Source organism: Macrobrachium rosenbergii, chromosome 43 (assembly GCF_040412425.1).
Source record: "Macrobrachium rosenbergii isolate ZJJX-2024 chromosome 43, ASM4041242v1, whole genome shotgun sequence".
Lineage (NCBI taxonomy): Eukaryota > Metazoa > Arthropoda > Malacostraca > Decapoda > Palaemonidae > Macrobrachium > Macrobrachium rosenbergii.
Window position 1 is genome coordinate 25,125,451 of NC_089783.1, and position 26,174 is coordinate 25,151,624.

The 26,174-nt window shown below is 36.4% G+C and overlaps 1 protein-coding gene across 10 annotated transcripts in view; it reads left to right on the top strand.

Moving 5' to 3' along the window:
• The window catches only part of LOC136828667 (ATP-binding cassette sub-family C member 5-like), a 323,720-nt gene extending 305,433 nt beyond the window's left edge, over positions 1–18,287 (top strand). For all 10 annotated transcript variants that reach the window (XM_067086736.1, XM_067086729.1, XM_067086727.1 and 7 more), the window contains 3 exons: positions 1,113–1,305; positions 4,831–4,943; positions 15,680–18,287. In XM_067086736.1, coding sequence (XP_066942837.1) covers positions 1,113–1,305; positions 4,831–4,943; positions 15,680–15,830 — 457 coding nt within the window. In that variant the 3' untranslated portion in view covers positions 15,831–18,287. The remainder of the gene's footprint in view (positions 1–1,112; positions 1,306–4,830; positions 4,944–15,679) is intronic.
• Positions 18,288–26,174: the final 7,887 nt, after the last annotated feature.

Genomic DNA, 26,174 nt, shown 5'->3' on the forward strand with positions numbered 1-26,174 from the left:
TAGTTTCTATCAATCAAATCGACCTTTCAAGAGAAGTATGACATGGGGTGTTTTTAGGAATTCTTTGCTGTTTCTTCACACGTACGTGTACTGTGGTGAGGCCGTCCAGTTGCTGTAGAAGTCAAAGAAGAGAATCCTTTTACCATCGTCATCTTTGCCTTCTTCAATCAGTGCTCTCCCTTGTCTGCGGACTGGGGTTTCTTCGTGTCGTGGGTCTCTCTCCAAGACCTTTCTACACAGAGCACCAGGTGCATGGTTTCCTGGTATACGGCAAGTTGAAGAGGTAACCTGTGTCCCCGAACTAGTATCTCCTCCGCCCGTGTTTATATGGACACTCGGGTGGAGGGAGCAACTGATGTTCGTCCTGTACGTGACTCGGTAGCTCCTTCCAAGTTCTTTGGTTTCTCCAGAAATCCAAGACTAGGAGGATACTTGTCTCGAGCGTTTGGCTTTGGCTGGGAGTACGGCTCAAGCAGGACACTCGGTTTTCTTCGTAACTCCGAGCCGATGATTCTCACCAGATGGTTCTTCATGATACAAGCTGTGAATAAAAATAATTACATGCAGTATATATACATATATAAATTCAAGGCAATTCATTATACTTTACTCTATATTGGAAACATTAATCAGACATTTTAATTTCACATTAAAACTACATTTTCTGACAGTACAAGTGTCTGATATTCAGAGTTGATTAGTTTTTAATGATCCCTGATGGAAATTTATTATTTACTCATTTATTAACAAGTAACTGACATTTGTAGATAAAATATTTGCTGTTCAAACAAATTTGAAAATCTTGAAAACTGTGTATTTCTCAGTAAGTCAAATTAAAGGGTATATTCAAGTAAAACGTAGGCATTCTTAGTATTTGAACACTCAAATCTCTTCTTTTATAATAAACTTTATTTAGAAGCTTATTATTAATAATTTTAACATCAATGTCAAGGAAGGATCCTTTTTTATATGGGTCATATATATATATATATATATATATATATATATATATATATATATATATATATATATATATATATATATATATATATATATATATATGTGTGTGTGTGTGTGTGTGTGTGTGTTTAATATATATACTTTGTTTACAGGTATAATCTTGATCCCTTTGACAATCACTCAGATGAAAAAATTTGGTCAGCACTGGAACAAACTCACATGAAGGAACGGATTTCAAACTTGGATTTAAAACTGAATGCACCTGTAATTGAAAATGGAGAAAATTTTTCTGTGGGTGAAAGGCAGCTTTTATGTATGGCAAGGGCTTTGCTCAGGAACAGCAAGGTTTGTATTGCATGACTTAATAGAGTATTATGATTACTGTACCAGGGCAGTGATTATCATTGTTGTGTTTTGTTGCTTTGGAATTACAGTTTATCATTACAAGTGTTTTATAAGCAGTCTGTTGTTCCCTCTTGAATACTGTAAGTTCGTTATTTAATACAGAATTCTTAGTCTGAATTACTGTTGATGACAAACTTTAGAGATTCCATTGTCAGCCAACTAGTTATTTTTTCCAGATTGAAACATTTTACTTTGTATATAAAAACTAGTGCTTTAAGACAACTTTTATGCTTTGGGTGGTAGTTGGTTTCCATGTAAATATTTAGCAAAAAAGATGACCATGCTAACTTAAAGAATTATGTTTGTTGTGTGTGGTGTAAAATAACTGCAAGGTTAATGTTGCCTACATTATTGCTTCGGATAGGAAAGAGAGTAACTTGACTCATCAACATATACATAAATAAAGTATGTACATAAAACACCAATGCTATACTGCATTTCAGAAAAACAAGGCTCAAGTGCATGGTGCTTTAAAGTAGTCTTGTAGTCTTCCTTCAACTTAAGAATATCAGCAGCAATTACAGGTTCAAGGATTAATGTGACAAAATGTGTTTAAGAAGCCCAGAGCAAAGTTGATAGCATATATGAATGGAAAAATAAAAATAATTATATCCTGATGACAAGTGCTGAAGCAAAGGATTGCACTATTGTATCAGGTTAGGCAAGCATGCTTCAAACGAAACGACATAGACTAGCAAGAACTGATTTAGTAGTGAGAAATAAAAAGAAGTTGAAAGAAAAAATTCAGAAGAATAAAAACTTAGAAACTGAAAATGAAGTCATAAAAATTATAAATAAAGTAATTGATCATCAATTTTTTAACTTCATGAAAATTAATTTTAGTGAGAGCAAAATGCTCTCCTTGAACTGAAAAAAAGGGAATACTTAATAGCTTGTCAGTTAGAAGGTTGTAATGCTTACAGGAACAGTGTGATGATTTGAGTTGTTAATGAATTCATTGTTGGCAGTGGAGTTTAAAAGGAGTTTAAAAGAACTGATAGTAAAGATGTACCTTTTTAGATTGAAGACAGGACATAAGAAAGACTGAAGTTTGTCACTCCTTGCCATATTGAAAAAGAGGGGGAATGGAGAAGGGGTCCAAAGAATCATCTGGACGACCTGGAGGCTGGACATTTATGATGAAGTACTGTAATACGAACAACAAGATGCACTGACACTGTTTATGGTGTAGGTCATAATTTAATAATTCCTATACAGAGTGGAATGGAATATGGAATTTAGGCCAGAGGCCAGGTGCTGAGTAACTCATGCAATTCTCTTATACAGACGGAATGCCAAGACAAATATTTTCTGGATAAGCCGCTGCTTATACTGTATTGAGATTTTGAGACTTGGAAGGTTCAATTTAAGGGAAACTTTTAACGGTATTCTCTCATGTCAGAATTCTTGAAGTGATATTTCCTTTTGTAATCTTCATGGTCTTTAAGTCTTGGTATATTTGTTTCTTTTAGCTTCAGTTGTAGATCTTGATAGTGCAGTTTTCTTGTCTTCATTGTTGGCCTTTTATTGGTTTGCACTTAATAAAGGTAGTTCTGGTATATTGGTCAACGATTTTCTTAAAAAGCCATTATCAGTGAATAACTTTGGTGGAATCTTGATCTAGGTGGTGGTGGTGGTGACCTTCCATTATAGATTAGTGAGTTTTGTTCAAAAGACAAAGGTTTCCATCACAGACTGCTTATATTGGTCTGGGCACTCACTGAGTTTTTCAGGATAAAGACCCAGGTTCTCTAGTTTCTTGTAAAATATAGTGGCATTTTCCACCAGAGTCTGCTGTATCCAGATATCCAGAAAAGGGAGGACATCAGCTGTACTTCACTAATAGGTAAACTGGAATCCAGAGCCGTCCTCAGAAGATCTATATACGGTTTCTAAGTCTGCATAATGCTAATGGTATTAGGTGGGGGAGGGGCTCTGCTGGAGACCCTCTCCTTGACAATGTCCATATACAACTTAGCAGATAAAACCTGTAGTGAGGGTCCCATCACCATGCTGTCTGTCGGACAATATAGATGCTCCTTGTAGGCAGTGAAGGGGGCTTTCTTGATTCATATGTCTTGTAGGGCCTTCAAGGTCTTCTTCAGTATGTTGCAAGCTGTGGCATCCTCATTCTAATACTGTACTCTGTTTGGATAAGTCAGATCATCATGTTTACCATATATGTATATTCTTGTATCATGTGACTTACCAGAACTAAATTTTAACCTGTATTTGAGAGAGAGAGGGAGAGAGCAAGCCATTGGTTGCAGTTAGGTTGTTACACCAACAGATAACCATGTGCAAAAGTCAAATAATACAGTTGTATTGAGAATGATAATTTTAATAAAATTGTTGTTTTACTTACTGTAATGGGGTACATGTATTTATGGCAGTGGGAGCAGTTTGGGTTTAACAGAAGACTGATTTGACTGAACTTTTGGTTTGAGCAGTGCCAGATGATCTTGATGCTTACTTTCATCCTAAGACATTGGGACCTTCTCAGTTGTGTTAATGGGCTCAGTTTTATTTATGAAGAGGTTGAGGGGGTTTTGCTGGTATGATGGTGTGCTCAGGTAGAGGGGTGGTTCTTCATGGTTCCTTTCCCTCTCTCTCACTCATTGGTATTTGGCATCAATTCTCTCTCTCTCTCTCTCTCTCTCTCTCTCTCTCTCTCTCTCTCTCTTGGTCTTTGGCATCAATTTTCTCTCTCTCTCTCTCTCTCTCTCTCTCTCTCTCTCTCTCTCTCTCTCTCTCTCTCTCTCTCTCTCTCTCTCAGGATTGTAATGATAAAACATGGTTCCTTCCGGTAAGTAGGATATGAGATGCTTCAAGAGCTTAGTTGTTGTTATCCTGTACAAGTGATGTCATCCATTCACTGTGTATGAGCATTTCCTTCAGAGATGGCTTTTGGGGGTGTTGAGTTGTTCATCATTAGGAGCTGGCTGATTTTCTTATTTTTTATGAAGAGGTTGACCTCCCTGACAGTTTCTGTATTGAAGGTTTGCTGATTTCCTGTATACTGTAGTGGCATAGCCATCAGAGTCTGCTGTACACACACATTCAGTAATGATTGACCCCTTAATCAGCTAAAATGTAGCCAAATGTACATTAAATAAATATGTCTGGTATATACTGTATTATCACTAATAAATGAGCTTATTATTGAGGGTGATAAAAAATAATTGAATAATAATATAGACTATATTACTAAGAAAAAATAAGGAAATTTGTTTAAACATTGCACATATCATGAAGTCACAGTCTTCTTTATGAAATGGTCATGGTATATACAGTACTGTAATTTACAGTATTTAAAGTTATAGTTGTGACTGCCATGATCTAGGACTTTTTCATTTTCTGTGTTATTGGTATGATTGTGGGAGTATCACCCAGTAAAAAAGACTTGTTAGTTTGAGAAAGTTAGATTATTCCTAATACTAATAAAAAATTCCATTAACATTTCAGATTTTATTCCTTGATGAAGCAACTGCAGCTATAGATACAGAAACTGATGTGAAAATACAGAAAACTCTAAAAGAAGCATTCAAGTCATGTACAATGATAACCATAGCACACAGGTAAGTTATTTGGGAATCTTACTTTGGTATGCAATTTATAAGTCATTGCATAAACTGTCTTATTTTACTTAAGCTTCATTGACCTAATAACATGCACTAACATTATGAAACAGGCCCTTATGTCACTTTATAACATATGACAATGAATATAGTAGAAGCCACAGGAATAAAATAACAGGTGAATATATTATGCACATTTTTGTTCTTCCAGCACATGTTCTAGGTACTGTACATGTGTAAAAACAATGAAAGTGAGTTAAAAAGTAAACATGAAAGCAGAAAATAAAATTGCAACAATATTTTTAAAGTGAAGGAAACAAATTAAAACTAGTACTTCCTAAATTATTCACATTAATAATCCATGCATTTTGATTTTCATATACAGTGAACCCCCTGTATTTGCGGGGGTTAGGTACCACAACCACCCACAAATACCAAAAATCCGCAATATATTGGAACCCCTGTAAAAATGCTTATAACTTTGTGTTTTAATAGCTTTCACACCAAAGACCCTTGAAAGATGCTTATAACTGTCTATTTTCATAGTATTTTTGTGACTAAATACATTTTTTATGATAAAAAATGTATTTAGTCACAAAAATAACGTGAAAATACAGTAATCCGTGAATATTTTTTTATGAAAAAGTCCGTGAATTACCGAATTTTCCGCGATTTATGAAAAAATGCATTCCACAGAAAAATCCATGATTGCTGAACCACGAATAAGCAGGGGTCCACTGTAGTGTATGTATTTCAGTTTTTGTGTACAGGTATTGCAGATCCAGTAAAATTAGCTATAGATGCAAAACAACTTCATAACTTTTTTTTTTTCCACTACACAGTACTGTATGTGTATTACGTCCTCTGAAGGACGTATCTTGCCTTGTTAAGTTAAGTATACTTTAGTTTTACCAGACCACTGAGCTGATTAACAGCTCTCCTAGGGCTGGCCCGAAGGATTAGACTTATTTTACGTGGCTAAGAACCAGTTGGTTACTTAGCAACAGGACCTACAGCTTATTGTGGAATCCTATCCACATTATAGCGAGAAATGAATTTCTATCACTAGAAATAAATTCCTCTAACTCTTTATCAGCCGGCCGGGGAATTGAACTCCGGCCTATCGAGTGACAGTCCGCAGCTCTACCGACTCACCCAACGAAGAGCTCATCTTGCCTTGTTTCCTAGCCACTTGGAAAAGTCCGCTTGTACCCCTTGATCACCTGAAAAGGAAAACCAAAATCTTCTCTCTTGATCATATCTAATAATTAACCCTTAAGGGACGTGCAAACTTTAAGGTTGGCCAATTTAAGAAAAAAACATATCAGTGGAAAGAGGAAGATGTGCAAATGTGCATGGTGTAAGAAAAAAAATTTGAAATATTTTTCCCTACCTCCCACAAGAAGTTGAAAGTGACTATTTACAACCCTGTGTGGGACCTCTTTTATAAGACACTCGTAAAAATATGTTAATTTTTCCAAGTTATGCATGTTTTTTCTAATAATTTATTTTATTTTGTAAAATTATAATTACAGCTCACACAATATCATAACAGATAAGAACTAAAATCAGTAACAAATTCTGAGTATATTTGTTGTAAAACATTTACAAGATTTACTGAGATGGGGAGATGCAGTAACTTTTTATGAGGTATATATGTTTTTCCTAATATTTCTTTGCGCTTTTCTTTGCAAAATTACAGTTATAACTGACATACTATCACAAAAGATAAGAACTAAAACCAACAGTAATCCATGGGTATATTTATGAGCAATAAAAATAAATAAAAAGATGCCATGGGACAGAGAGGGGCAATACCCCCATCACAAGGCATACTGATTGGTGTCTCTCCTATGCCGAACTATTATAGTCGCCATAAGTCATTTATGGACAGTTGAATTGCTATGAAATCTTTCCCGCTAAATTCATTCAAGCAGTATGGCGCAAAATATGAGTACAGTACTCATTTGGGGATTCCTGTCAATCACCCAAAACCTGGTATAGATACCCATATGAGGATTCCCGTCCATTAATGGTTAACTAGACCACTGAATTAAGCGGTGTGATACCAAAAATAAACTTTATTTCAAAATCTAACTAAAGCATTAATTGCTTTAAGAAGTATGAATCATAAAATATGAATTTCCAAAAAGGAAAAACTGAAAATTAGATCAAAGAAAATGGCTCAAAAACATAACGGGTACTACACAAGTTAATGGAACCAAAATTCCTCATCACCAGTTATTACCACAAAAAGGTATTCCCGTTACCACATAGCTAACCAAACAGTAAAAGTTGATACAACGACATGATCACCACTACAATAAGTCAACAGGTTGATAGTAAAATGCACCATTTCGAATGTTCCTTACATTTGAAGATTCATCTCCCAAAGTCCCTCATAGGACCATCAAGAATTCCTGATAAAGAGATAGAAACATCTCTGTTAGACCCTAGTACATAGTGCATCAAAGAAATACATGCAGGACAATAATAAGTTAAAAGAAAAATAAAAATGCATAACAGTGTAAGATGCATAAACAGTATTGAACAGGCAATGTCTGAAAGGGAAAGTATTAGCAAAACTTTAAAATGTCCACTTACTCTCAGTGGTCATGGAGGATCCATCTCTCCCAAAAAGGTGGCACTGCTCAAAAGAGCATTCACAAGAGATCAAGTGGGAATGAATAATTTTCACATATTTTCTCACGAAGAAGGCGTGCCATAACGCACTCATGCACTCAAGCTCACGGGTCATAATTGAGAGGGAAAATTCTGTAACATCACAGTGGAAGATTCTGTTACACATCATGCCAGATCGGGATGTCTATCACCTGATAACCAGACTTCTGGTCACGTTGCCTCATGCTCCAGTGATGCCTCGAAGCACTGCTTCGGGTCAGGTTAATGTTCACAAAAATGATAAATCTCAGTTTTCAAAATGCAAAGGAAACTTTGCATTGTCTTTGAGTGAAAATTAGCCATCATCACCATATCAAGCACTCGCTGTGCCCACATCTGATGCATTAGCAAGGTTGCTGAATCAAAGTGCATTTGCACCACAAAGTAAGCATGGACAAAAAAGTTAAGTATACCTTAGTTTAACCAGACCACTGAGCTGATTAACAGCTCTCCTAGGGCTGGCCCGAAGGGTTAGACTTATTTTACGTGGCTAAGAACCAATTGGTTACCTAGCAACGGGACCTACAGCTTATTGTGGAATCCGAACCACATTATAGCGAGAAATTAATTTCTATCACCAGAAATAAATTCCTCTAAATCTTCATTGGCCGGCCGGAGATTCGAACGCTGGGCTCTGCAGAGTGCTAGCCGAGAACGGTACCGACCATCCAATGAAGAACTATAAGCATGGACATAATATATATGTATTTGTTCTTATGTGATACATGTGCCTATAAATAATAAAGGATACACTGTACAGTACTGTACACAAACACTGAAATACACTATGAAAATCAAAATGCATGGAAAAAAAGATACAGTGGAGTACAGTACATTATTGTACTTAATCAGGTAAGATTCACTACCAGAAATGAAAATGAAACTGTGCGGTATACAGTAATATATATAAAAGTCTGAAAAATTTTAACATATAAATTCCCTCTGTATCTCCCTCTAAATTCCCTTTGTATCTCTCTCTCTCTCTCTCTCTCTCTCTCTTACCTGTGAGGAATGCTGTAACTGGTTGTGGGCCAGCTTAAAAAATCTCTTTTGTTTTACAAAGAATAGCCCAGAGGGAGAAACAGAAAGGTGAGCAATTGCACAGCATACTCTTCCGCTTCATTTAAAGCCTTGTCTACAATAGCAAGTTAGTCTTGATTAAAGATATTGCAACACAAGACTGAACACAAATTTTCATCAACAGTGTATGGCACTACACTGCAGTCTTTCATAATATCAGTCAACAGTCTTGTGGCTGCATGGGCTAGGGCTTTATCTGAATGAAGTAGGGATATGCTTGAGCACCAATAACTTTCTGCTAATCTCTTGTTCAGGCAGACCCCTTCACCACATCAGGCTTGACATGAGACTAGTTCCACATTAGTTCTAACATGAGGGAGAACAAAGACTAATAAAAAACTATAAATTTAACATACAGTATTGAAATTTTAAAATATTGATACAGGAAGTCCCCAGTTAACAGTGGGGTTCCATTCCTGGCTGAGTACCACTAACTGAAAATCGCCGATAATTATGGTAATAAATGGCATTTACGACGTCGTAAGTGCCAACAAACTGCTTATCTGTGCCGTTAACCGCTTATCAGTGTTGATAAACTGCTTGTGGACGCTGAAAATTGCTTACTGTCGCCAAAACTCTGGTTAACGATGTCATTAGCCAAGCGTCGTAAAACTGGAACCCATTAACTGATACTGCCGATAAGCAAGGACTCCTGTAATGTAATTTATTCATACACAGTGTCAAGATTATCCTCATATGCCATCTCACCATTCAATAAGTCAGATGAAATAAGGAATATGCAACTAATTCATTTATTTTAGTATGATTCACAGTAGGCACAATTTGCCTAGAATATAAAACCTCTCTCTTACCACTGCCTTTGGGGGGAAACAACTGTAATCTCTTTCTTTGTTCGAGTGCTGCTGAAGATCCTTAAATCCAAGATGCTGACCCGGTCAGAGAAAATCGTCGCCCTAGGCAGAGGATTGAACATGTGCGCTCCGCCATCTTGGAACTCGAACCATGTGTGGCTGCATTGCCATGTGGGCAGGATGATCCCAATGCCACCTAGGGGGAGAAAAAATGTAATTCCAGGAAGTTATAAAAGGTCTATGAAGGACACACACGACCTCAGATTTATTCGGAAGCTGCTCTAGGATGGACGTCCTGTCCCTTTCTCCATTAACCTGCCTAATTGTAACATGCGGCTGACAATAACCAGAGTATCTTTTTGCTGTGAAATTATTCACTTGCCCTCCCTCTTGCTGGCCCTCCATAAGATGAGGGACCTCATCTCCTGATTAAGGCAAAGTACCAGATTTAAGGTTTTTTCATCAGTCACGTTCCTATTCGTCTCCGTTTTTCTGCTTTTCTTTTCATAGTGCAATAGACCTACAGTGAGACCTGTATTGCTTTTTCTATTTGTGCTGTTTAATTTGCAAAGCATTGACATGAAGTGTAACGTAAATCGTAAAATATTCGAGTTACAGTATTGGAATCGAGTTCAGTCTGCGCATCTTCTGTGCAATTCCTCTTGTTAGATCAATGAGGTATACTAGGGATATCACACAATTTACCTTAGGTAACAACAAAAAATCTGGACTCTGGCCTTGAGGTCAGCTAAAAAACATATACATCAAAATACAGCTTAAGGCCTACTTCAAGAGGGGAGTGATTAGGTAAACTCTGAGGTTTAACTTAAGGTTTAACTCAATTAATTATATTTACAAAAGAAAACACATCAGAAGAATGGTATCATAATTTTGGGGACAGGCAAACATGATCTTGTGTGCATAGTGGTTCCACAGCATCATTTGCAAAGCCCTTTGAAGCAAGCATTCCATTGTGTTTCCTCAAGCAAGTCCCCAGTCATTTGCTCTTTCATTTTGTATTACAGGATCATGTTTGCCTGTCCCCAAAATTATGCTACCATTCTTCTGATGTGTTTTCTTTTGTAAATATAATTAATTGAGTTAAACCTTAAGTTAAACCTCAGAGTTTACCTAATCACTCCCCTCTTGAAGTAGGCCTTAAGCTGTATTTTGATGTATATGTTTTTTAGCTGACCTCAAGGCCAGAGTCCAGATTTTTTGTGTTACCTAAGGTAAATTGTGTAATATCCCTAGTATACCTCATTGATCTAACAAGACCCCAGCTAAAAACTGTATCACTGACATAGAGATTGGCCAATATACAGCCACAACACTGGTACTCTTGGTTCCTGGGGGACCCTGGATCACGACAACGATTGCATCTATGGGTAAAGTGCCAGGTGCAGCAGTGTGCAAGTCACTGCTAGCTTTTGAACACCCTTCAGTCTTTCACTGAAAAGACCAGATGCTAGAATCCTATTCAGACTTCTAGTTGGAAGATCCTGGTGAAGCTGCCTTCGTCTTCCTCCATTTGGAAGCTTTGGAAGAGGAAGGAGAGGCGACAGTGGAAAAAGCACACCAAACCCTGTTGCCACTGGGAAACCCAGTCTGAAGACAGGGTGCACCAGTAGCAAACAAGCAACATGAATGGGTCATGCTAGTCCCCCTTGCGCAACCCTGAAGAGGCAAAGGATTCCCCTGTTGCTGTGGTATCCAACAGTGGACGGACAGGGAACCACCAGCGTGTTACCCCTACAAAAACCCGATGTAAGACAGAGTCCATGGGAAGTGAATGAGCAGAGTGACCAGGTTGCACTTACCTCTCTCTTTGTGACCATGACAAGTTGTGAGAAGAGTTGCAGTGCTCCCATAACCCCGGCCATACGCCCCTGGATAATCAGAGAACACCAGTAGCCTGTTGCCATCTGTAAACGTGACCCACAGGCTAGGCATACAGGAAGCAAACAAATGAGTCTATGCGATCCTCACGAGTCAAGGTGAGAGGAGTAGCAGTGCCCCCTTACTCCATCCATACAGCCCTGGATAAATAGAAAGAACACTAATAGACTGTTGCCACCCATAACCAAAACCATAGACCGGGTAATGGAAGCAACTCCCTCTCTGTGCAACCCTGATGGGTCACAGAGTGAGGAGATGTAGCTCACCTGTCGTCACCATGACTGTACCGCCCTGAGTAGGCAGAGAGAGAATCACTAGCGTGTTGCCCTTGTAAACCCAACTTGTAGGCTGCGTAATGGGAAATGCTTGAGCCTCATGACCAGGTCACACAACCCTTTCTCGGTGAACTGGAGTACAGTAAACCCCCCGTATTCGCATTCTCATGATTCGCGGACTCACACATTCGTGGGTTTCTCTGTGGAACATATCTAGCCATTATTCACGGAAAATTCGCCCATTCGTGGTTTTTTCACTGAGAAATATTCACTAATTACTGTATATTTTCATATAATTTTCATGAATAAATGCACTTTTTTGTGATAAAACTATTAAAATACTCAGGTATATGCATTTTTACAATGTTTTTCTGTGTTTAAACTATCAAAATGAGCAGTTCTAAGTGTTTTTAGAGGGGTTTTAAGTATTTGCGGATTTTAGCTATTTGTGGGGGGGTGTGGGATGCATCCCCCGCGAATACGGGGGTTCACTGTAGCCCATGAGTCTCTGCAGATGGCACCCAGTGCCAACCCTACTCAATCAAAATAATCACTTTTTGTGACGGACTTCTCCGCCTTCCCCATGCTGAAAGAGACTCACAGTAGTCCCTCGTTATCCACATTCACCTTATTGACACTGTCCGCATACAACTGGTATCCAAGATATATGTATAGTGTATCTACAATTTGTGAATATTAACCTGTAAGCGTCACTTATGGGAGATGTTGCCGTGCCCATATCATCACATTTTCTTGCTCGCAGAGCTGTATTTGGTCTGTACTAATTTTTATGCTTTTTCATGCATTTTTCTAACATTATATTGATATTGTTTTTTGTACAAACATAATACAATAATGCATAATATAGAATAAGAAAAGATGAAAGAATTTATTTTGCATTTTTTTTATCCTAAGGATTACAAGCATGAAACATAAAAGGAAAAAATTATTCTTTCATATGCCATTCCCTGAAACATAGAGCCAGTACAGCAATGAATGGTTTCATTTCATTTACACTTGTGTAATACCATTTTAGTGCAGGTGATATGGTAGGTAAACTTTCGATATATTCATCTAGAAACTGGTTGGCAAATCTGTTCGTTACTGTTACAATGAGCTCCATGGCTTTGTCATCAAAAAACTTCTAAAAACTCCATAGGGTTTCCCTTATCCTGAACAATAAATTTCACACCTTTGGGTTAATGAAAAGTAAAGGGACTCCTTTCCTTATTGTTACTGTCCAGTCACTTGGTAGTGTGATGCTTGAATCTAACTTATGGTTTTCTCCAGAATCAGATAAATCTTATTCAGTCTTATGTTAAAGGCTTCTGAGCTGCTACTCTGAGTCTCTAGTCATTATCAGTCTCTGCATCTAGCACAGGCTGTCCTCGCTTATCAGCAGCATGTTTTATGGCATTTTGGTGTTAGGACGCTTAGCTAATTACGTCATTAACCATTTTCGGCAGCAGTAAGTGATTTTCAGTGTCGGTAAATGGTTTATCGGCGCTGATAAGTGGTTAATGGCCGATAGTTGGTTTATTGGCACTTTCAACATTGTAAACGCCATTTATTACTATAATTATCTGTGATTTTCAGTTGCCGGTGCTCAGCTGGGAATGGAACCCCCGCCGTTAACTGGGGACTGCCTGTAATCAGTTTTGGTGTATTACAGGTAAAAGGGAGAGAGAATTTAAATGTCAATTTTTTTATACATTTTATATTCAGTATACTGCACAGTTTGGTTTTCATTTTGTGTGCAACACTGTACAGTATACTAGTCTGTATTGTTTATAAGCAGACTAAAGTGTGACGTTTATGGTTTTATGGGCATATTTAGTGTATGCAGTTATGCAGTACAGTATTGCCAAGGTAGGGAGAGTAAGGGGAGAAATTTGCCAGTTTACATACGTACTTATAATTTTTTTTTTTACCTTAACTAGATTTTGACCCTATATGGCAGGACCTCAGTTCTGTTATTGCAGATGTAGGAGAGATTACTTTATTAAGTTTCAAATGTGAGGTTAGACTTCCCCACTCAAAACTAGCAGTGCGGAAAAAAGAGCAGAGTCAAAGGTAAAGAAAGATGACAAAGAAGAAGGTGAAGAAGGATAGGGAGAAGCTACTGGCTCCCTGATCCCTCTGCGCTGTCAGTACTAACCTCTCCTGCAAGATTAGTTGAATCCAGACTCAAATGACAAAGTCACACTTACCAGAGGAATAAGACTATAACAGCCTAAAAAGGAAGGCCACAACAGGACTACCTAATCTAAGGCAGACAAACTCTTCTAAGGTAACCAAGTATCACATACCTGAAAAATAATCATATACGAAGTGATTAAATCAGGAAATGATACAGCTGCTAATAAACATCCAGAAGCTACTACACTCCTGATGAGAAAAGGAAATAAATCATTGCAGGGAAAACTGTGTGCATGCCTTGCAAGCAAGCTTATTTGACCAACGGGTTTGAATTATACTAATACCAACACAGTCACAAACCATAAGAAAAAGGAATATTCAAGTTTATTCATCAAAAAGTTTGAAGAGCAAAGTTGGGCAGAGAGTCCTGAGAGACATCTGAACTCAAAGGCGGCCAGAAGAAAAGTGGAATGTAGATAGACAGGTGGGAGAGGCTTTGCCCTACCTGTTGATAGTTAAATACCTTGTCAGTAAGCTTGAACAGCTATTTCCAGCTCACGCTCACGGATAAATCATATGTAAAGAATGAAGGTTTGTATTTGTCTAGGAACAAATGTTAATTTTGTATATCTAACCTAAAATTTTATTTCAAGTTTTCATTTTGTTCGCAAATTGAAGCACGCATAAGATCATTGTCACTGTTGTAATCATCCACTGGAGGCAGGGGAGATGGAGAGGAATGAGAGGGGGAGGCCACTGGAGAGAAATGAAAATTATCTGATGCACATGTAGTCATGATGCATCTCATCAGCTACTCAAAGGTGATAAACAAAATGATGTTATACAGTAAAGTATATGACATTGTCGTTGGTTAAAAGCCAATAACAGTCACAAAAGCTCCTAAGCAGAAGAGTACTCCCCCAGCCAAAAAAACTATGTGACATAGTAATGATGCATGTCTATCAGCCATTTACAGGCAATAAACAAAACAACATTGTATATTATGTTGTTGCTTTTTAGCCAATAACAGTTGCAAAAGGTCCCTAGCAGAAGTGGTCTCCCAGCCCTTCACATTCTCTCGTCACCCCCCTCCCCCATCTATTTCCCCCCACTATACCCCTTTATCAGTGTACTGTTTGAACTGTTAACAGTGTTACTATCATGTTCTTTTGCCTCTTGCTCCATTGCAAACCAAATGGGAGGCTTTTTATTTCTTGTGTATGTCCACATAAATTGTATGGTGGACTGCAGTTGCATGCAAATAGTGCTGAGTTGTCAATACTGTAGTGCACATACAGATAATTGAGATAATAATGTATAAAAGGTAGCTCAAGTTTTATGATAACACTTAAAATTACAGTATTTCACTCAACATTACATTAATTACTTTACACATACAGTACATTACAAGCACTTGAAAATCATTGTCATTGTTGGAGATATCACCAATAGCAGGGTGGAGGGATTGTAGGAGTACACTGCCAAAAAGTGGGGGTTAAGGCAAAACAGTTGTTATGGGTTAGAAGGCAAATTGGCTGTTGCAGATCTTGACAAATTGCAGGAAGATGATACTAGTATTGATAGCATATGCATAAATTTTCAAAAGCTGCCATGTATATAATTTGCAGGCCCATCACATCATGTGCACTCATGTGTAGCAGTTTCTTATTGATATTTTTAGTAAGTTTTGTTACATTGTAAAAATTTTATTGAATTTTATATAAAATGTGTGTTTTGGTATTACTTTTGCAAATACTTTGTTATTTACCATAGAAAACATAAATATCAAATACTTTTGTAGAATATGTGACAAGAACATCTTGTAGTTGAACTTGCTTTTTCCTTCCAGGTTAAACACTGTAATGTCATGCTCGAGAGTTATTGTGATGGATAGTGGGAGAGTAGCAGAATTTGACACTCCCAAGGTGCTTTTATCTAATCCTTCATCATTGTTCTCCAAAATGGTTGCTGCAGCAGACTCGAGTTGGGAAAAGCAATGAAAAATACAGTACATAATCAACAGAGTAATCTATTTTTGTTTTACTAGTGGTTCTAATATTAACAAAAAAATTCCTAAATTCTTTGTAGTGAGATTGCTATATAATAGCTTTTGGGGAACATGGAAGAAAGAATTTTGCCATTATGAATAGGAATTACACATGCCATGTTAGACTAATAACCAGGTATTGATAATTTGTAAATTTTCTAGTGGGTTCTTTAACTGTTTATGTTAAAAGAACAGTAATGTGCTCCATTAATTCCTCACTTAAAACTGTTAATTATGGATTTTCACTGTAAAATACTGTGCCTGGTGGGTCTTGCCACAAAAAGGACAGTATTTTTGGCACCTTTTGTCAGATGGTGATAAAGCTACAGTGGACCTGCTTAGTTTAAAAAGAATAATGACTATTAATAATGCCCATACTGTATGTACTTTATTATTGAGATTAATGCTCAAAACAATGTATTGTAAAATTTCAAATCTTATAAGTCCTTAGCACATTTAGTTAGAAAAACATTTCTTTTTTCAGTATTTTCGAATGATAACTATATTCTAGCTGTTGGATTATTGCCATCAATAATGCTTCTGCACCTTAAGATCTCACCTGAATGTAATTTACTGTTAGTGTGTTTCATAGAAGAAAGTTGTATTCCAATACAAAGGGAGTCTACTTATTTTAGGAACATCATCATCGTTTTCAGGACAGGATCTTTAGAATGTTCACCCGTTACAAAACAAATTTATATTACCCAAATTCAAAACTTGATGTAAGGTGTTACAGGAAGTAACTCGTGCATAAAAAATGGAAAGATTTGACTCATCATATTGTAAGTAGGGAGCAAAAAAAATTAAGAACAACAGAAAAGAAATTAAACCGAAAAAAGGAAAAAAAAACTAATTTGTAGAAAATTATATAAATATTATAAAAATAAGGAGAGGTAGCTTAGAGTTTCACAGTTGCATGAGAGGAGCAAGAACTGATTTTTCAGTGTATGAAGGTCAGAGTTGCTGCCTCATGGATAAAGGATAAACCAGATGAAGTACATGTAAAAGATACATATTTAGTAATATGTTATTAAAAGAAATGGCAGAAATGAAGCAAAGAAAGGGAAAGAAAATGAAAAGTAAAGTTACTCATGACCTTTCAGTCAGGAGTTATATATTAACAGAAAACTGTCCTGTCAATAAGATATATGATGAATATGTGAAAATATGCTACATAGTAGCAGTTTGAAAGGAAATAGTTTAGGCAGCTTGTTATGATTTGCATATTTTGTTGAAGTAAAGGCATTTGTCTTTCATATACATTTACATGGAAATTAGGAAACAGAAGTAGGTGTCTTAGTTTTTGTACCTGTGAAATTCTGTGCCTCCAAGGTCTCATGACACTTGTAATGCCAACTGAAATTTTTGACATTGTAAACCTATTAATTTAACAAAGCTTATTCATGTACAAGACACAAATCCCAGACATGTCAATCCACTTGTATGTGAAAAAGAAGACCCATTGTCACAGGTATGTTGGAGCATGCAACCGTAACCCCTTAAATCTACAGTGGTTAATTGTAATAGATATCCAGACTTGGAAGCAGCATTCTCTTGCAATAACATTAACTACACTCATAAGATCGTCAGTGAAACTCATTTTGTAAATATTTTGCATTGATTTTATTTTTCTTACTTTTTAAGGTAGTATGTTTTGAAATTTAAGCATAAGCTTAATTTAGACAAAACATTTTTTTTAAGTACAGCAAAAATCCTCGTTTACAAGCTCCCACAACAGAAGACCATTGTGGTGTAAAGATTCCATCCATTATTGTTTGGACTGAATAGTTCAGCTCTAGGAAAAAAATTTATTATTTATTTACAATCCTTTATCCTTTGTTCTAAAAAATGAAATTTTTCTGTGGTGGGTAGAGTATCATCATAAGGTATTAAGTTTGATGAAATGTAATGCAGTTTAGCCCTGCCTTTTGTGAAAATTCATGTGTGTACCATATGTAACCTCATATTATGTGATTTCCAAAACCTAATTTTTAATCCAGTTTTAGGGGATGGTGCCATACATGAATGAGATGTAAAATGTATGTGAGAGACAGGGACCTATTGGCCGTGGTCAGTTGTTACACCAACAGATATCCATTTGTGAAAGTCAAATAATAGTTGTATTGACAATAATGATAATTTTAATAAAACTCAGTTTACTTACTGTATTAGTCATATTATAAAATATGAAAATAGCTGTCATGTGCCATTTGCTTTCTGGTTGTGTTTAGATTCTTAAAATCATCAGCTGATTGCATTTTACTGATACCATCACTGCCATTAGTTTCTGAATGAAACCTAATTCTGAGATACATTTTTCTTGTAAATTATCAAAAGTGGGTCTCAGAAATGCAGCTTACTCCATTTATAAATGCAGTAAATTAAATGAAGTAAAGGTGTGATTTTGCAAGTTTCTGGCATTGCTTTTGCCTCCTCCAAAACATTTTGCTACCTGCACATTATTCGTTCTCTCAGCCACAGCTACAACCAGCAGCTTTAAGTTAGTGGTATACTCTCTTAAAACCTTTTCCATTGCATGAAAGGATGAATAAAAGTTTTTTTTTATTTTTATATATGGAAATTGCCATTAAAAATATGCAGGTTTTTAACAAGTCAGCAACTGCAATGCAACTTAGTAAACATGTGTTAGTTCCAGTAACTAACATCAGCAAACAGCTGTTTCTTGATTCAGTTGTTTATGTTGGTACTTGCTGTTTTTTATGTCAGTGTTTTGCATACAATAGTAAGTGATTGTTAATTATACAAAATAATAATGAATTCTTACTCAAGCCACAAGTTTGGTAAGCCTGGTTAATGTATGATGATTCACATTTAACCAACTGAACTTTTGCTTCTAGGCCTATTAGTTAAAAACTAACTTATATACAATATGCAATATTTGTGAAATCTGAAACTGAGAAAGGAATAGGAAGGCTAACCTAGTATTATCTACTGAAAAAGAAACCTGCTCATTAAGTATAGCCTTATGGAATTTACCGAAAATGCATCTCACACTATACATGGTACAGTATTATGTGATGAAATCATGTTTCGGGACAAAATTTTATGGATTGCACAATACACATGTATGTACTCAAATTACAGTTATTTTAATGCTGTGTATTTTTGAGTTTTACAGAATGTTTTTGTTGGCAATAACATTGTTTGTGTATTTACGGAGCAAGCTTCGGTTCTGAAATCCGAAAAAATTAAAAAAACAGAAACAGTTGGTCCAAGCATTTTTGAAAAAGGATTATGAACCTGTACCAAGGTACAAAATGAATGCTTAGCAAACTGTTTCATTATGAAATCAAAGAAATCTGATGTAACAGAAATTCCTTTGGTAGATGAATTTAATGGGTTTAATAGGATGATGTTCCTAGACTCACAAAAGTACAAAAAATATTTTCACAATACTTTAAAAAGGAAGCACATTTAGCCACACTTAATTTGATTTTATATATATTTATATAACCAGGACCGTTCATCACCAATAGCAAAGCATTACGTTGGCCCAGAGAACAGGTGCCATTCCATGGATGGGGCTTGGTCAAATTTTCTTTATTGTACTAACTAATCTTTGCAAGTTTATGTCTCTAGCCAATGCCTGTGTTACCGTCTTTCATGTCTAGATCTTTATCTGAGCAGTAAATTTGTTCGTCATCACAAGCTTGCCAGATTCAGCATGTGACCTCACATCTACCTCTAGACATGTGTCTCTTTCCAGTGATTTACTGAATCTATAGTCCACCACAGCTGGCGGTTGGCTTGTGGAGAAGTCTCTTTGGTAAATTTGATTACTAGAAAATATAAAAAAATTCAAATAATTGAAAAATGCAAAAGAAATTTTCCTTGCACCATACACACAAAGAACATTTCAGTTTAGTGAATAAGATATTATTCCTCTTTTTGCTTTTGACATAGTACTTACAGCACACTGATTTATAACCATGACTTGAAACTGCACTTTGACATAATCAGTTACTGCATATGAGCAACTGAAAACCCTAGTGCTACTCTTAATACAAAAAATTTAGTGAGAGACACATTTATAAAAATTAAAATCCAGGGAGAGAGTGAATTCATATTTCCTTGTTTATTGATTTATATCCAATACTGTATGTATAGTATTCTTTCAGATCATAATGAATCAGATCTGCAGATGTAGTTAGTATTATGATGGTTGCATCATTATTGAACATGTTCTGGCTGTTGTCTTTTTGTAATTTTACCTTTTTTTTAACACAGCAGTTTAACAGCAATTGTTTTAGATAGCATTTACAATGTTTTAGGTAATTTGTAATTAATTAAGAGATGATTTATAATACAGTGTACAGAAGTGTGTGTGTGTGTGTGTGTGTGAGGGGGATCATGTATCTACATGTATTATGCCATTTTATAGAAGGGATTTTAATCTTGGAACCAAACCATCAAGAGCTAAACATACTTGATTGCATATACCAGGTACCTGTGAACAGCTCAAATATGCAGCATTGTTTCAAGCACCCACTGCTAGGCTTGCCTTTGCCAGTTATCAGTAGAGATTCTGTTTTTCTCTATGCACTTTCTTTACCATTAAGATTTAGTTTTTGTCTTTTACTGGTATTTATCTAGATATCATTCATGAATTAACTCCAGTTACCACTCACAAATTAACTCCCAAGATTTCTTAGGAAGGGCATCTGCGTTACGTGGAAGAGGAATGCTTTTCCCTTAGAATATGATGTTAGATAAGAGGAACAGCAAATCTAATTATCTCCAGACCATCAATTACCAGAGTAAAAGATAGGTTTTCTACTGTGGTCCTCCTAAGTCTTCTCTCCATATGCAGTCAGGATCAGGAACATTAGTTACTTTTCCTTTTGGAAGAATACCTCCAGATTCCCTTGGCTTACTTCCCTCAAGCCTTGATTCTTTGCTGGCTCTTGGCTGCAATTTACTCAACAGTCTTGGCCTTCCATCCCCTTCTCCTTGCAGAGATGAGTTTTTGCCAGTACTCTGCAGATTTTTGCCAAGGATTGTGCCCATGTGGTTGGTTATTCACACTCTGTATCAGCACCATAGCCATCTGAAGTACTGTTTGAGCAGTTGTGTTGGGAGGATCACTAACTTTCTGAGAACATCTTGCATTTTCTTCAAGTCCTAGCTAATTTCAACCAAGTACAGTAGAATGCATTTCTTATGCAACATCTAGATACCAAAGATGCCCCAGAAGGAGGAATTTTTTTGGTGTTCATGGGGTCTAGACCCTTTGGCTGTGACAGTTTCTCTTCAGCCTTGTAGTCCCTCACTACATTTTGTGGATTTTCTCTCTTCGTGGTAGCCTAGTAAGTTCTGATTAACAAGCACTGCACAACTTTTCACTGGAGCTTTTCTGGGGTCTTCAGTAGTGATGAAACATTTGGTCTACAAGTAGATTTCTTTTGCCCTTTCCGGCACTGTTTTTTCTTCATAAACATGCTGAAATCCAGCTTTAAGGTGAAACTTCTCTGTTCTCTGGTTTTTCTGGACAGATGTCACACTAAATTTCTACATTCATCAGCTCACTTGAGTTTACATACCTTTGGCACCAAGCTTTCTTTCAACATTCAACAAACACAAGGTAACAAGAAGTTGCCAGCTCTTGCCAGTCTTTACCATCCAGATGAAAGGAATGGCTTCCAGCTCCTCTCAGGTTCAATGTGGATAGGTCTTCTTTTTAGAATCTCTTTGCTGAAGACACAAGGTCTGCCCTACAGTCTGACCAGTTCCCTGTAGAAAATGTGCTTTCATAGCATTCAGTTTAGTTGAGCACCTCAGCAGTTTTGAACCTTTTTTTTTTTTTTTTTTTCAAATATCCATGGAGGTCAGCTTGTTTTCAATTTCTGACTCCAGAAGATCTGTAGTGTATGGTGGTTTTTTTTTATTTTTTTTTTTTTCCAAAGCTTCTTTAGGAATCGAGATGTTACAGTACCTATTTCATAAGATTTTTCCTCCGAGCATCCAGGAGACATCATGATCCTGGTGTTCCTTGCTTTTTATGTGAGAGTATCCCCATTGTCTTTGCTCAAAGACAGGCATTGAGTGACTCTTGCTACCTCCTTTCCCATGAAGAACTTCCCAAAGTTATTCTCTTTAAATCGCCATGGAATTCTGAAAATTGTTTTTCCTTCATGCAGGGTCACCTTGATGATTTCACATCCCATATCCTTGGAAAACTGAGATGGACTTGACTCTGGGGCAGCACCTCAAGTGCCAGATCATATTGTCTTAGGTAAGAGCTCAAAAAGTTGCCCATTTGTTCTCCAGTGGGTTCAGTATTTTATCAGAATATGCTAATGCTTTGGAAATTTGTTTTACACAGCCATCAAGAGTGTTGCTTCTGTTGCTTGGTTCTTGTGGTGCAAATACCACCACCAAGGAAACCAGATATTTTGTCTCAGGAATTCTGACTTCATACTAGTTTGTAGGGATTTTACTGTCTTCCTTTTTCAAAAAAAACAGCTACTGTGTTGCAAGAATTTTACAGTTTGAAAGGAATGAACAAATATGGAATAACCACATGGTTTTAACTTTCAAACTGGACTGGACTTGTTACAGTAGATTCTTGAAGATTCAGTGCAAACGCCTTCTTCTCTCGCATACGATTAAATATTATAAATTTTTTCCATGTATTTTTCTTTGACAATACAACAGTTATAAGTTAATTTATCTTTTAACAAGAAATAAAAATTTTACTGTGATTTTAAACAAAGGAAGAACAGTTTTTCTCTGCGAAAAATTAACCATATTTTAACAAGCATATACAGAAAAAAACAATGGGGAATATGGTGCAGAGAGGGCACTATAATTTGTTTTCTGTTGATTTTAGGGGTATAACTTGGTATAACAGAGGTGATGTTCATTCTTCTTCACCTCCAGAAGATTGTCAGACATATGATTGCTTGGAAGATGAAGATGCAACAATTGCTGGTGCTAGCTAGCTTTTTTATGCATTCCCCACCTGTAACAATATCTGGGAGTTTTGATCTCCCTGCATGGATTAGAAGGGTAAAAAGTGTGTCCATCACTTACCTAAACAGTGTGGAAACCTGCTTTTTTATTCCATTTGAAGATGGTGAACAGCTCTAGGGGAAGGCTTCCCAGAGAGTGTATGGTGTCTTATAGCTGTGTGCTTATTAAAATTGATTAACAGGCCAATATGCATATGTTATTAAGGTGAGATAAAATTGAGAATAAGCATATAATAAGAATTAAAATGGAGATGGGAATATGCTGGAGAAATTATAAACTGATTGGACAAGAAATTGCTGTTATGTCACAGTTCCAGTCCAACTCTAGACCCTCATGTTCCCCTTGGACCCTTAGATTTCTCTATGTCGTCACGCCCTTCTAGTGTTTCCCAACTTAAGTTTTAGCAATGAGTTTGTGATGAAGCAAATATATTTTTTATTAAAACAAAAATATCTTTTTCAGTACAAACCTATTATTTAATCTGAATAGCCTCTTCCCAGTCCCACTGCTCAGTTGCAGCTGGATCAGAAACATAAGAATAATTTAGTTAAATAGCATAGAACAAAAGGATTGTAGGCAAATATGCCAACTTACCTGAATCCTGTGATCATATTTTTTTATTCTTAACAAAAGGATTGATTTGTCTGTGATTCACATGTGATCCAAGAATAAGTGTTGTTAAAGGCAGCAGTTGGTTTGTCTTGAAAAAATTATTTTATTTTGTAATAAATTATATTTTTGCTGGTTATCATTTATGTGAAATAAGTAAACATCACATGCATTACACCTCTACTCAAATTTGCCACACAAACATATCTAGACTTATTTCTGTACATGATTATTTTGTTTTAGATAAAGTCTTTGTTATTTTCTAATAATAATAAACTAATAGTAAATAAAAAAGACATTTTCATTTCAGTTTCTAAACTGGTTCTGTAACTTTTTAGGTCCACAACATCTTTTTCTGTATTTTAATGAAAAATTTAAGCAGAGTATGTAACTTTACCAGAAGACTTATCAGCAGAAAAAATCATTTGACCATTGAAAGCTTTAAGAAAAATGTACAATATGTTACTATTATAAAGTAGTTCAACCAAACCAGCGAACTAGGATTCTAGGTCATCCAAGGACAAGTCCAAAGGACTTTTTCTTAACCAAGCAAAAGCCAGAAAACTTGAAACTTGAAGCTGAGCAAAGAGATTGTAAGAGAGCAAAGTATAAAGGTGAAAATCAAAATACAGAAATCTGCACAATCTTTGGGTTGAAGGCTTTTTCCAGTGAATCTAGAATTCATACACCATGCAACACACATTAGGCATAAAACCCTTATGGAACAATGAGGCGCTTTTTGAGGAAGTAGAGTATTTGGAAGTACTGCTTAGGATGTTAAGGGTGTGATGTTAGGTGATCCTTTGCCTAAGGTTTCTGTGATTGTAACAGAATAGGAATAAACATAAACGGTATTCTTTTGGCAGTAGATTAGGAGCAGCTTTTGTAAGTCCTTGCACAATGAATGAAATGAAAAACAGTCTTTCCTCTAAACTTTTATGCAATTTTTGGTAATCTTTTATGATCATAATATTGCTGAACATTAATTTTTTTTTCACTCCATTCTCCACTGTGTCTTCTGGGATTGTATAGACTAAATCATCTTAGAAATATTTTTTTCTTAATTGTAGGTAAAAATTTTAATATTTTTTTCATTTCAGCATCATTCACTGACCCCAATCCTACCTTAGATCTTTAAGGTAGCATTAATTACTTATTTTTCATGGGCAAAACATTTTCAACATCCCTTTATGATCTGGTGTAATATTGTGATGCCAGGTAACATGAAGGTCTGATAGGAGTGAGAGAATGGCATCAAAAGTGACATGAGTAAATTAAATTGACCAGTAAACCAGATTCTGAATTATATAAAAGACTACAACTGGCTCTTGTTTTTGCTAGGTTTGGCAAATGTTAGATTGAAATGTTGTGTAAAGTACAGGTTAGTTTAGACTAGAAACTATGTGGAATTGATATTAGCTGTAAGATACCTAGAAAATATTCAAGTGCAGGCTATAATGTAGTCTTTGTAACTTAACAGACTGTTACTTATTGGAAAGCCAGACCCCTAAAGTATCTGGTAAGTTGAGGTGCTGCTACTGAGTTTTTATAAGGTGAAACTACAGTAGTGCCTTCTTACAAACCCAAGAGCTGTATGTGTTCCTACATCCATTTTCTTGAATGTCCCCATGCCCAAGTCTTTTGTCTAAAGGACAGAAGAAATATGCTAATCTAAAGCACTTGCACCACCCGAACCCTTGAGCATCAATCAATATCTTATTTTTTACATTGTCTGTAACCAAGCCTGCAAGATTGAAGGAAGACACTCATTGTGCTATTTATGGTTTTGCAATAATTAAACACTAGTTTTGTATTAAAGAAACTCATTCTATTTCATCCCAACCTCTTCAGTCGTCTATATATTGTCATGAATTTCTGGCCTTATGCCTGCTAAGAAACTGAAACATCCCAACCTCTTCAGCCGTCTATATATTGTCATGAATTTCTGGCCTTATGCCTGCTAAGAAACTAAAATGGTCTTAAAAAGAAACAACTACATAAATTTGAGGAGTCTGAGTGAACTTTATGGGCTCAGAGTCCGAGTCCATCATCTCCCCTTCTTAAATATCTTCCCCTGAGAGAACACCTGGGGAAATTTACTGAGCTGCACCTCTTGCCAAATTCTTGTATTCTTTCTCTTTCTGCAGACCCTCTTTTGTTCCAGAAGTTGTACGAGGCAAGACATAGCCACAGGATATCCTGTTGGTGAGAAAGAAATTGTTGTCTGACAGTCTGAGAGAAAACAAGTCAGTACCAAGCTAGCCACCGTTGAAGGAAGACCTCTTCCAAAACCTCTTAACAAGTCTTCCCAAGGTTGGCCCCAACCTTTCTCTAGGAATGGCCGAAAGTTAAGCAACCACTGATCTAGCCTGCCCAAATCTGCTGAAGGAAGGAAGAGCCCACTCGTGCTTTGCTAAAGCATAGACAAATTGCATAAGGTGCGTCTGGAATTGAGAGGCGTTTGCCCTTAAGCTTCATTCTTTATCTTGAACTTTTCATCTTTCATTGTCCCTTCCTTGTTATCTACAAGTGCAGTGTAAAATTATGTCCAGTGTCCCTAGAACTCAGTGAATTAATAAAGTAATTATTCCCTTGACAGTGATATATATAAGAATTAATAACCTCCTCGAATCTTGCTCTTGTTATTTATGTCCATATGATAGGCCTATTTAGGTAATTTTTATACTCATCAAAC